Source organism: Rhinoderma darwinii, chromosome 2 (genome assembly GCF_050947455.1).
Source record: "Rhinoderma darwinii isolate aRhiDar2 chromosome 2, aRhiDar2.hap1, whole genome shotgun sequence".
In the NCBI taxonomy this organism is placed as follows: Eukaryota; Metazoa; Chordata; class Amphibia; order Anura; family Rhinodermatidae; genus Rhinoderma; species Rhinoderma darwinii.
In genome coordinates this window covers 340,376,238-340,388,570 of record NC_134688.1, presented here as the reverse complement: position 1 = coordinate 340,388,570, position 12,333 = coordinate 340,376,238, and the positions used below count along the sequence as shown (strand labels likewise).

The following is a 12,333-nucleotide window of genomic DNA, read 5'->3' as shown; positions in this document are numbered from 1 at the left end:
ACGCCGCATTGATGCAGTAATTCATGCAAAAGGAGCCCTGAATAGTATTGAGGGCATATACTGGACATACTTTTGACTAGGCCAACATTTTGTTATTAAAAATCAGTTTTGAAATTGGGCTTATATAATATTCTAATTTTCTGAGAACAGAATTTTGTGTTTTCATTAACTTTTAGCCATAATCACCAACATTAAAAGAAAAAACTGCTGGAAATAGATCACTGTGTGTAATGAATCTATATAATGAGTTTCTCTTTTTGAATTGAATTACTGAAATAAATAAGCTTTTTGATATTCTAATTCATTGTGAAGGACTAGTATGTGGTCTTGGTGTGGTTATTTTAATAGAATTAGGAAGCAATTATATTAAAATTGTGGTTCTCCAAAGATCTCATTTATCAGAGTATTAAACACTCATCCAAATATTAATAGTTTATAATAGTTTTTTACCTCTAAAAACAAATACCAAAACTAAAATAGATTTCACTTGCTTCTCTAAATCGTATGTTCTTTTTCTAAGCACCTGAGGTTCTGGGTCCAGAAAAATATGACAAGTCATGTGATATGTGGTCACTCGGTGTCATCATGTATATTTTGTGAGTATCATAAAATCTTTTTTTTTTCCTACTTTTTTTTATATAAATTATTGTCTATAGCTGTATATATGTAGGTTTGATAGCTAATCTTCTATCTAGCCATTGATTTAGAGCCTAGCTGCATTATTTCTATTTAAAAAAAGAACTTGTATAAAGCGATTTTCCGCCAAAAACTGGGGCACAGGGCCAAAAATCCAGGGCTAGGTCCCGGATGCCCAGTGCTAGCGACCTGGCAGATTTTGATGCAGATGTGCCACATTGCGAAAGTTAAATCCTTGGTATATCCACAACATAATAGGCAAGCTGCACATATGAAAATCCACAGCATGACCCCAATTTTGCAGTGGAAAAACCTGCTTTGTGTGAATTGGTTTTCAGAACTGCACCGAAAATATGCCTCATTTGAACGTGGTTAATCGAAGCCTTAAAGGGGTTTTCTGGAAGCAAAAAATTACATTTAGTTAAACTAAACAATGGAAAACATATAACTTTGCAATGTACTTACGTTTGATCAGATGAATGTAGCGGCGTTTCCCTTATGTCACGTGACTGCTTGGTAATCCAAAATTTGCACTTCCTGTGCCGACCTGTCCATTCGCTCCGCTAGCTAACTTCCTGTTTCCAGCTTTCACAATGTACGGTTACGTCACAAATGACATAACTGTACCACGTGTTTCCCCATCTGCTTAGAGCATGCGTGGTTGACACACACTCCACCACGCATGCTCTGTTAAATGATATGGCTGCGTCTTTAGCAGTCGTGTATTTTCCATTGCGCATGCGCACATTTTAACTTTTTGTTGTCGTGTAGTGTGACGGCCATGTCTTCTGTCGCTCGCTCTCTCCTTCTTCTGACAGTGCGAAGTGCATGTGAGGAGGAGGGTGTGTTTTTTGCTCCCTGTAGGAGCTGAATCCCCAACCCCCGTCCACAGCTTCGGCAATGCTGTGGCCGGGGATTGGGGATTCCGCTCCAGGAGAAGTCCCTGACTTCACTGTGTCCATATATGGACACAGTGACATCAGGGACTTCTGAAGCAGAATCCCCGGCGATGTGGCCGGGGATTCCGCTTCAGGACAAGTCCCTCACTTCACTGTCCATGTATGGACAGTGAAGTGAGGGATTTCTCCTAGAGCCGTCCCCTACAGGAAAGTAGGGGGGGGGTGCCATCTATGGGGGATGACTATGTACAAGGGGGCGGTCTGGCACTACCTACAGGGGGGGCGGCGGTCTGGCACTACCTACAGGGGGGGGGGGGGCTGTGTGACACTACCTACAGGGGGGGGGGGGGGGCTGTGTGACGCTGCCTACAGGGGGGGGGGGGGCTGGCTGTGTGGCGCTGCCTACAGGGGGGGGGGGCTGGCTGTGTGGCGCTGCCTACAGGGGGGGGGGGCTGGCTGTGTGGCGCTGCCTACAGGGGGGGGGGGGCTGGCTGTGTGGCGCTGCCTACAGGGGGGGGGGGGCTGGCTGTGTGGCGCTGCCTACAGAGGGGGGGGGCTGGCTGTGTGGCGCTGCCTACAGGGGGGGGCTGGCTGTGTGGCGCTGCCTACAGGGGGGGGGGCTGGCTGTGTGGCGCTGCCTACAGGGGGGGGGGCTGGCTGTGTGGCGCTGCCTACAGGGGGGGGGGCTGGCTGTGTGGCGCTGCCTACAGGGGGGGGGGCTGGCTGTGTGGTGCTGCCTACAGGGGGGGGGGGGGGCTGGCTGGCTGTGTGGCACTGCCTACAGGGGGGGGGGGGCGCGTCCATTATTTTCTATGAGCCAGGCTCCTGGGCCGTGCACGGGCCTTGGAAACCACGGTCGTGTGCATGGGCCCATAGAAATGAATGGGGCCGCAATTCTCCTGTGGATTTTCGGGGGAATTACGGCCCCAAAATCACGTTCGTGTGTATGGGGCCTTACATACATTTATAGTAAATTATGTAAAAAAAGGAAAAGTTTTACCATTGTTTGGAGTAGTGTTTGCTTCACACACAGTTTTTTGCAGTCAGAAAATTCTGCCTCAAAATTCCGCTTTTTTCGTGGCGTTTTTCGCCGGCGGCCATTGACGCCACCTGCAAAAACGCTTTCTCTGCCTCCCATTGATGTCAGTGGGAGGTCAGAGGAGTAAACGCCCGAAGATAGGGCATGTCGCTTATTTTTCCCTCAATGGCCACGGGCAACACCTGTGGCAAACGGCGTGCAGGCAGGTCAAAATCTGCCTCAAAATTCAAGACAGAATTTTGAGGCAGAATTTTCTGCCAGCAAAAAAACTCAGTGTGAACAGGGCCTAATGCAGGATCTCTTGGAACAGATCCAGCAACAGGTGAGGAAAATGTGCTGACTGGATTTTGTGTACCAAGATGTCTGACATAGGTAGAGTGGCAGACTTACATTTATCAGGCTATGAAAGGGGCGGGGGAGGGAAATAAGTGCCTATACTTAAATCAGGGATAGATGGAGGCACAAAGGATAATGATTTAGTGTGTAGGACCGAGTGCAGGGAGGGAGCTGCCCAGAATTAGAGCAGGGAAGGACCTGTGGACATAGAGGGGCGTGGCAGTATGCAAATCAGATGCAGCAGGGGATCATGGGTATGGTGGGTTACAGGACAGCAAACAGCCAGGACCAGAAGCAAGTGATGTAAACAAACCGCAAAGGATGTAAACAAACAGAGCAGCGGTGACGATGGAGATCAAACAGAAACGGGTTAGAAGTTTAATAGGGGGTATTAGGGAAGGCAAACCAAGGCTGGGGGACACTTTTTAGATTTATTTATTTTTTTCCTGGACAACCCCATTAGGGCGGATTTAAACGAACGTGTGCGTTTTGTGCACGCAAAAAACGCGCTTGACAGCTCCGTGTGTCATGTTCATATGGTGCGCGGCTACGTGCTTTTCACGCAGCCGCCATCATTATGACACTCCGTTTGGATGTTTGTAAACAGAAAAGCACGTGGTGCTTTTCTGTTTACATTCATTTTTTTACTGCTGTTGCGCGAATAACGCGCGTCCCACGGAAGTGCTTCCGTGTGGCGCGCCTGATTTTCACGCACCCATTGAGTTCAATGGGTACGTGATGCGCGAAAAACGCCAAAATATAGAACCTGTCGTGAGTTTTACGTAGTGGACTCACGCTGCACAAAAATCACGGACAGTCTGCACTGACCCATAGACTTGCATAGGTCCGTGCGACCCGCGTGAAAATCATGCGGGTTGCACGGACGTAAATCACGTTCGTGTAAATCCGCCCTTAAGCGAAGGCTGGAATAGTGTTTCTCAACTCCAGTTCTCAAGTACCTGGATCTACACTGACAATTATCACCTGTGAAAAAATAAGAAAATCTAACCTGTTGTGGTGGTAAATACATTAAACACTAAGGCTATGTTCACACGCTTACTAAAAAGACGTCTGAAAATACGGATCTGTTTTCAAGGTAAAACAGCTCCTGATTTTCAGTGTTTTTTACGGCCGTTTTTGGAGCTGTTTTTCTATAGAGTCTATGAAAAACGGCTCAAGAAGTGACATGCGCTTTTTCGCAGGCGTATTGCAAAAACGGCCGCGTAAACAAACTGCCCGTCGGAACAGAACGCCGTTTTTCCTCATTGAAATCAATGGGCAGATGTTTGGAGACGTACTGCATTTGCCTATAAGCCGTGTGAACAAACCCTAAGCCCTTATTCACACGACAGGGTTTCCCGGCCGGGTGACGGCCGTTCATAAATCGTCCGTCACCCGGCTGCATTAGGAACAATAGACCCGTAATGGGGCTATTCACACGACCGATTTTTTGACGGCCCGGGAAACCTGGCCGTCAAAAAATGGGTCATGCCCTATTTTCGCCGGAATGTGTCCCGAGTGACGGCCATGTATTCCGTAACTCGTGCGCTCTCTCCTCCTCCTCCTCCTCCTCTTCCTCACAGTGCAGAGTGCATGTGAGGAGGAGGGTCTTCTTTTGCTCCCTGTAGGAGTTGGGGATTCCGCTACAGGAGAAGTGAGTGACTACACTGTCCATATATGGACACAGCGCTGTCACTCACTTCTGCAACTGAATCCCCGACTCTATGGCCGGGGATTCCGCTACAGGAGAAGTGAGTGACTACACAGTCCATATATGGACACAGTGACGTCACTCACTTCTGAAGCGGAATTCCCTGTCCTGTGGCAGGGAATTCCTCTCCAGGAGAAGTCAGTGACTACACTGTCCATATATGGACATTGAAGTCAGTGACTTCTCCTGGAATGTGGGGGGGGGGGGGGATGGGTGCAACCTACAGGGGGCTGGGTGGCATCACCTGCAGGGGGCTGGGTGGCATTATCTACAAAGGGCTGTGTGTAGCAACAAATTTAAATGAAATTCATCCGATTTTAAAACTGACAAAGAAAAAAACGGGTCAAAATCGGCCGTTAAAAACGGCAACCCGGAACGGAATCAAAACGGATGCAAGCCGGCCGGGAGAAACAGCCCAAAACGGCCGATTTTATCGGCCGACACTCGGACCCTGTCGTGTGAATGAGGCGTTACACTCCAAAGTGAGGAGTGGACTCATAAGGAAGGAAAAGCATAAAGGAAAGTTTCTTTTGTATGCACTTCGGTATTTGGCTAAAAAAAACTAACAAAAACGTTGGCAGTATAGCGGTCTGCGACCTTGGCTATCCCAGCACGCCAAGACCGTTTTGTCATATTGGAACTCTAACAGCTGGAGGGCCGAATGTTGCAGACTATCGTTTTGTAATGTGCTGCTGGTCATTACACTGTTTGGCTTTTGGCCATTTTTTTTTCCCCTCCTAACTCTTGGTGATTTTTTTTTCACTGGCAAGCACTGTGCTTTGGCACAATATTATGTGATCGTGCAGAATATTGTATGTAATAGTTGTCACAGTCCAAGTAAGGGACTGAGTTCTAAATCTATTTTTACTCTCCAGCGTACGCTGTTGTGGTGGTCTACGTACAGATAAGATAGCAGGATGGAAAAGTTATTGACGCATATTATCGCACTTATTTCTCAGATTGTGTGGATATCCTCCATTTTATTCCAACCATGGTCTGGCTATATCTCCAGGAATGAAGAAGAGGATCCGAATGGGACAGTATGAGTTCCCTAATCCTGAGTGGTCTGAAGTATCGGAGGAAGGTGAGAGAAATTTGCTCATGGTCTTGCCTTTTGAGATAACTTCTTGATTGATTGGAAACCTGTTTTGACAATACAGTGATCATAGCAGCCTAAATAAAGAAGTGACCTCACAGTGTGCGGGACAGTTAACCCTTTCAGGACTGAGCTCATTTTGACCTTCAGGACCAGCCTCATTTTTTTTAATTCTCACTTGTCAGTTTATGTGGTAATAAGTCTGGAATGCTTTTGCCTATCCAAGCGAATCTGAGATTGTTTTCTTGTGACATATTGTACTTTGTTAGTGGAAAAATTTGGTCAATAAATTCATTGCTTGTTTGTGAAAAACTCCAAAATGTAAAGAAAATTAGCAAAAATTATGATTCGAATTTTAAATGTATCTGCTTGTAAAACAGATAGTAATACCACACAAAATAGTTACTATTTCACATATTCCATGTGTCTACTTTTATATGTGCATTGTTTTTTTAACGTTTTATTTTTCTAGGACGTTACAAGGCTTAGAACTTTAGCAGCAATGTCTCACATTTTCAGGAAAATTTCAAAAGGCTATTTTTCAAGGGCCAGTTCAGTACTGAAGTCGTTTTGAGGGCCTTATGTACTAGATAGACCCCATAAATCATCCCATTTTAAAAACTGCACCCCTCAAAGTATTCAAAACAGCATTCAGAAAGTTGCCTAACCCCTTAGGCATTTCACAGTAATTAAAGCAAAGTAGAAGGGAAATGTACAAATTTAATTTTTTGGGCCGAAATTCATTTGTAGTACATTTTTTTTTCTGTAAGGGTATGTTCAGACTTAATTCTGGCGTTTTACGCCTCGAATTACGCCTGAAAAAACGGCTCCATTACGCCTACAAACATCTGCCCATTGCTTTCAATGGGTTTTCGTTGTTCTGTTCCCACAAGGTGTTACTTTATGCGTCGCTCTCAAAATACGGCATGTAAAAAGACACCCGCGAAAAAGAAGTGCATGTCACTACTTGGGACATTTTTGGAGCTGTTTTTCATTGACTACATTGAAAAACCGCTCCAATAACGTTCGTAAAATACGCCGCAAAAAAACGCGAGTTGCTACAAAAACGTCTGAAAATCAGGAACTGTTTTCGCCTGAAAACGGCTCCGTATTTTCAGACGTATTTTGCTAAGCCGTGTGAACATACCCTAGCACAGAATGTTTTACCAGAGAAACGCAACTCAATATTTATTTCACACATTCTGCAGTATTTAGAAATATCACCACATGTGGCCCTAGTGTGCTAATGGACTGAAACACAGGCCTCAGAAGCAAAGGAGCACCTAATGAATATTGGGGCCTCCTTTTTTTTTTTAGAATATATTTTAGGCACCATGTCCGGTTTGAAGAGGTCTTGTGGTGCCAAAACAGTGGAAACTCCCCAAAAGTGACACGGTCTTGGAAACTACACACCTCAAGGAAATTATCTAAGGATATAGTTAGCATCTTGACCTCACAGATCTTTTGCTATATCTTTTGGAGTTTGTCTGTGAAAATGAAAATCAACTTTTTTTCTGAAAAAAAAAAAATCTGTTTTACAAGGAATAAAGAATAAAAAGTACAACAAAACTTGTTAAGCTATTTCTCCAGATTACGGCAATACCTCATATACCTCCCCTGGAGGGACCGAAATAGCAGAAACCCCCCAAAAGTGACCCCATTTTGGAAACCACCCCTCAAGGAATTTTTCTAGGGCAATAGCATTTTGACCCCACAGTTTTTTTTGCGGAATTTAGTTGAATTAGACCGTGAAAATTAAAATCTACTTTTTTTCTGAAAAAACGTAAATTTTTTTAATTTTTACAATGAATAAAGGAGAAAAAGAACCCCAAAATTTGTAAAGCAATTTCTCCTTATTACGGCAATATGCCATATGTGGTAATAAACTGCTATTTGGACCCACAGCAGGACTCAGAAGGGAAGAAGCAATATTTAGCTGGAATAGTTTTTGGGTGTCATGTTGCATTTGCAAAGCCCCTGAGGTACCAAAACAGTGGAAACACCCCAAAACTGACCCCATTTGGGAAGCTACACCCCTTAAGGAATCTATCTAGTAGTATAGTGAGCATTTAGGCTCCACAGGTCTTTTTCAGAATTTACTAGAATTAGGCTGTGAAAATGAATACCAAAATTTTTTTTCCACACAAATTATGATTTTTTTTTATTTTTTTTTATTTTTTTTATTTTTGTCTTTTTTTTTTTTTTTACCCTATTCACCGTGTGCTTTACATTTTATTTTACTTTATTCTGTGGGTCGATACTATTACGGCGATACCATATGTATATATATATTTTTTTATCTTTTGTGGCGTTTGCGCAATAAAATCACTTTTCTATACTACTTTTCTACTTTTCACAATATTCTGAGAGCCATAACTTTTTTTTATTTTTCAGTCTTTTTTTACTTATTTTTTGCAGAACGGGTTGTAGTTTTCATTGGTACTATTTTGGGGTACATGTGACTTTTTGATCACTTTTTATTCTATATTTTAGGAGGGGTGGTGACTAAAAAATAGTGATTCTGGCATTTTTATTTTTTTTGCGGTGTTCACTGTTCACCGTTACGAACGTGGTGATAAAAAAAGAAGTGTACGTTTTCTTTTTTTTTTCTTCCTATAATAAAATACTACTTATTGGAAAGAGCTTTTTTTGTTTTTGGAACTTCTAACTTCTTTTTACACTTTAAGACCTTTTTTGTTTTTTAACACTTGAAGACATGCAGCGCTGATAGCTGCTGTAATACATTACACTAGGTAGTGTAACGTATCATAAACTGGCGGCTGTTCCTCATAGGCTTCTGTGCATGGCAGACCCGGAGGCTGTTGTACGGCCTCCGGTCTTGCTACGACAGCCAATGCAGTACCCGCAATCTGTCCCCAGGAAAGTTTGTGGTAGCAACAAACTTTACAGTTTGCAGGGAAAGTTTAATGTAGCAACAATCATATGATCGGGACCTGAGCTCATCAGGTCCCGATCATGTCTCCGGGGCCAGAGGTAGGGGTTAACAGCTCTTTTCTGGGACACCCCATCACACTGTTAACACCCACCGTGAATTCACGTTAATGCTGTACAGAGCCCAGCAAGCGCCGACTTGAATTTACACTTGGTGATCGGGAAGCGGTCAAGGGCTGCCGTGTGAGTCATTCAGAAATATCCCTAGATTTACAGACCGGAAACTGACAAAACTGATTTTTATACTTGCCTTATTTTTGCATTGAGCGAAGTATTAAATACCGAAACTTGTCATTCTAGTGAAACAGCTGATCCGAAATCTATTGAAGACTGATCCAACTCAGAGGATGACCATTACAGAATTCATGAACCACCCTTGGATAATGGTATGTGGTTCTGGCATTGTAGTTAATTGACATACACTTTACTTTATTGATCATGCCTGCCCCCTGTCCAGGAAACAGAAGATAAAGCCATACACTTAAGATTATGATTGACCACAATGTGGCCGATCAATTGTACATTGGATTGTTTGTGCGATTTGTTCAGACCATCAACTTGTCAGACTGAACTGGCAGGTCAGGGACATGTTTATAAAAAATAAAAAACGTGCTTGGTCAAAGTGTCGAACGATCGATCATTATTGGCCAATATTGCCCTTCATGCACAACTTAGAGTATCTGCACTTTCTGCAAACTTTTGCTATGTCATGGAGGCATACAAAAATTTTTGATCAGCGAGGTTCGGATGCTCAGACACTCACCGTCGCTGAAATGTAGTTTCAGAAGTTATCAATTAATCACCTTGCATCTTCTGTTGTGATCTGCACTACCTGTCAGGCTGAAGATGGCTCACATAGACATTCTATGACAGCCGTCTACAAGATAACCAGGATTGCCGATCACAAACACAAAGGTGCATGGCGCTTAGTTGATCGCTTCGGCACCTTAGTTTCAGCGACGGTGGGTTTCTTAGCACCAGGACCCCACCGATCCAAACTTTTGATACCGTTTTAGCTGACAACCGGCCAATGACAGCCATAAAGACTATTACTTTTTGACAGATGTCGATCACCGCTTAAAATGGAAAAATCTTCAGCATGCCCTAAAGTATGCAGATGTTTGTTTTTTTCTGCCAAGTGTGAATGGAGTTTTGTTAAATTCTATTCGTTCGCATTGAACTGTATTTTGTTCCACATCTGAACACACTTTTTGAATCCCACCACAACAAATAAAAAAAACATTTTACATTACAACTGCTAATGTATGTGCTCTCGGCCTTAATGTGAAATTCCTCCCTTAAACTCTTGGAGAAACAGCCAATTTTCATGAATTTCGAATTTTTCCTTCCTACTTTCCACCAGCAATCCATGCAAGTACCACCAACTCCTCTCCACACTAGCAGGGTCTTGAAGGAAGAGAAGGATTTATGGGAAGATGTCAAGGTGAGTACTACATTTTGTGGTGGGGGAGCAGATGGCGTTCACATATTTGAGTAATGTGTCTGTACAGGCATACGATTCTGTGATGAGTTCTCTTGGGGAAATAATTGTATTATCCAATATTGATGTGCCAGTAGATTTGTTTACAGCAGCCAGCACGACTGATTTGCATAGACCACTACCAGTTTTGGCATCACATTTCACCTATTTTCATTGCAGGAGGAGATGACCAGTGCCTTGGCCACAATGAGGGTCGACTATGAGCAGATTAAGATAAAGAAAATTGAGGATGCGTCCAACCCACTTCTCCAGAAGAGGCGGAAGAAGATAACCCCTCATGTTGCAACTCATTGAGCTAACGCCTTGTTTCACTCTGCTCTAGAACTGTTGGTGCCACTTACACCAGCTCAGTGTTAGCTGTAAATGTGGTTTATAAGTGCCACTGTAATACTAGGGGAGAGGGCTGTAAGTCTATAGGATTAATGCCTGGCATGGGAAACCTTGTTGTTTCCTGTCTTGTTACTCCATTTTTAGTCTGGAAGTTTTTTTTTTTATTTTGCTTTTAAACTTTTATTTTCTTTTTATTCTTTTCTTTTTTTTTTTCTGGTTTTAGAGAATATTCACAGTATATTTTATATATATATAAGTATTTTTAAAAGGCAAAAGTGTCAGGTGATTGTTTTTGAGAAATGGAGTGTTTTGGCCTTAACAATAAGTAATATGTACTTAGTGCCTCCTATTAAGAGGTGGGGTTTATCATCGTTTTTTGTTTGTTTAGGGCAGTGGTACTAGGACTTTGCAGCTTTGCGGAGCACTGCTTTCAGAGTGCTGTTGTTTTGGACAGAGCTGCTTAGGTCACTATGTTTAGCATCATTTCTTTTTTACTATTTGGCGGATAGATCGTATCTAGTACCGCACCCTACTCTCTCTGTGATAAAGGACTATTTTTACCCCATCATTGTTTTAAATGTGTGTAAATACAGTAGAGCAAATTTAATATTCTGAAACATCACTGTATGTCTTTCTAATAACACCTTTGTATTACTGTTAAGGCCTCTGTAAATGTTTCATTTAGATATGTCATTTTTGTTCAGTGCCTACATTTTCATCACATTGCCTTAAATTCAACCAAATATAGACCTAAAGGGGTCGTGTGTTTGTTTTTTCATATTTATATATTATTCTGTAACACTCAGTAACAACAGGTTATAATTCTTAATGTTATGGACCTTTTGGCCTTGACCATGTGCCATTCCTCACACTTGGGCACTTTCAGCCCAAAAGGTGGTTATGTATTTTTGGCCTGCACAAATACATTTATCCATACAATCATGGGTCATATAGCTAGAACTTCCCATAATAATTATAAAGTTAAGGAAGTATCTATGCCTGATGCATCCTATGGAGACTAGGCCTTTTTCTTCAACTACAAGGATGGAAATGGCCAAACATGTTTTGACTCCTTTTTTTTTTGTGGAGGCCAAAACCTAGATGCCAGTTCTCTGTAGTCAAATCTGTGGTGGTAGTGCTGCTTTTAGATTATTTTTTTCCACCTTTTTCTATTTCTGATCATATGAATGGAGAAATCTAAAGGTCTGCACATTGGAAATGGACTATTATGTTAGTAATTTTTCTGCATAAAATGCTTTAAGTAGGTCTTGAACAAAGCACATTATGTTACAGTTGCTACTTTGTTTTAATTAACTTGGCGGTAATGAAATATCCTGTGGTTTGCAGAAATTAAGGTATTTGCTGTCCAACTTCACCATTCAGTTATGATGGCACTGTTATATCAAACTGTATTTGGGGAATAAATGCAGGGGAAATATAGGTAGGACATGTTATATTTTTGTAATTCCATCTCTGCTCTAGTGTGTTCTTCAATGCAAATTATTTTCATGCTCTGCTCTATGTGAGCTCCAAATTTTTTCCTGTTCTCTCAAAAGCAATATCCTTTTTGAAATTGTTGTACAATTATAATTTTGTATGATCAAATTGTTTTACTAAACAATTTTAATATTTGGAAAACCTGACTGTATAGTGCTTTATTATCATGAATGTATACTTTAATGTACGGAATATTTTCTTTTCTGTTTGTGTATGGGTCCCCCAATACAGAGGATTTATTGTTTCCAACATATACCGCAGAGCACAAACCTTTGGACTAGTTATATAGGAAGTAAATTAAACGCATCATTCCATTTCCAAACAATGGAAAGACAC

General features: G+C 42.1%; 1 protein-coding gene across 2 annotated transcripts in view; it reads left to right on the top strand.

The window, feature by feature from the left end:
* Positions 1 to 12,076, top strand: part of MAPKAPK2 (MAPK activated protein kinase 2) — an 83,937-nt gene extending 71,861 nt beyond the window's left edge. For both annotated transcript variants that reach the window (XM_075850674.1, XM_075850675.1), the window contains exons 6-10: positions 521 to 596; positions 5,581 to 5,705; positions 8,970 to 9,055; positions 10,033 to 10,113; positions 10,330 to 12,076. In XM_075850674.1, coding sequence (XP_075706789.1) covers positions 521 to 596; positions 5,581 to 5,705; positions 8,970 to 9,055; positions 10,033 to 10,113; positions 10,330 to 10,464 — 503 coding nt within the window. In that variant the 3' untranslated portion in view covers positions 10,465 to 12,076. The remainder of the gene's footprint in view (positions 1 to 520; positions 597 to 5,580; positions 5,706 to 8,969; positions 9,056 to 10,032; positions 10,114 to 10,329) is intronic.
* The last annotated feature ends 257 nt before the right edge of the window (positions 12,077 to 12,333 follow it).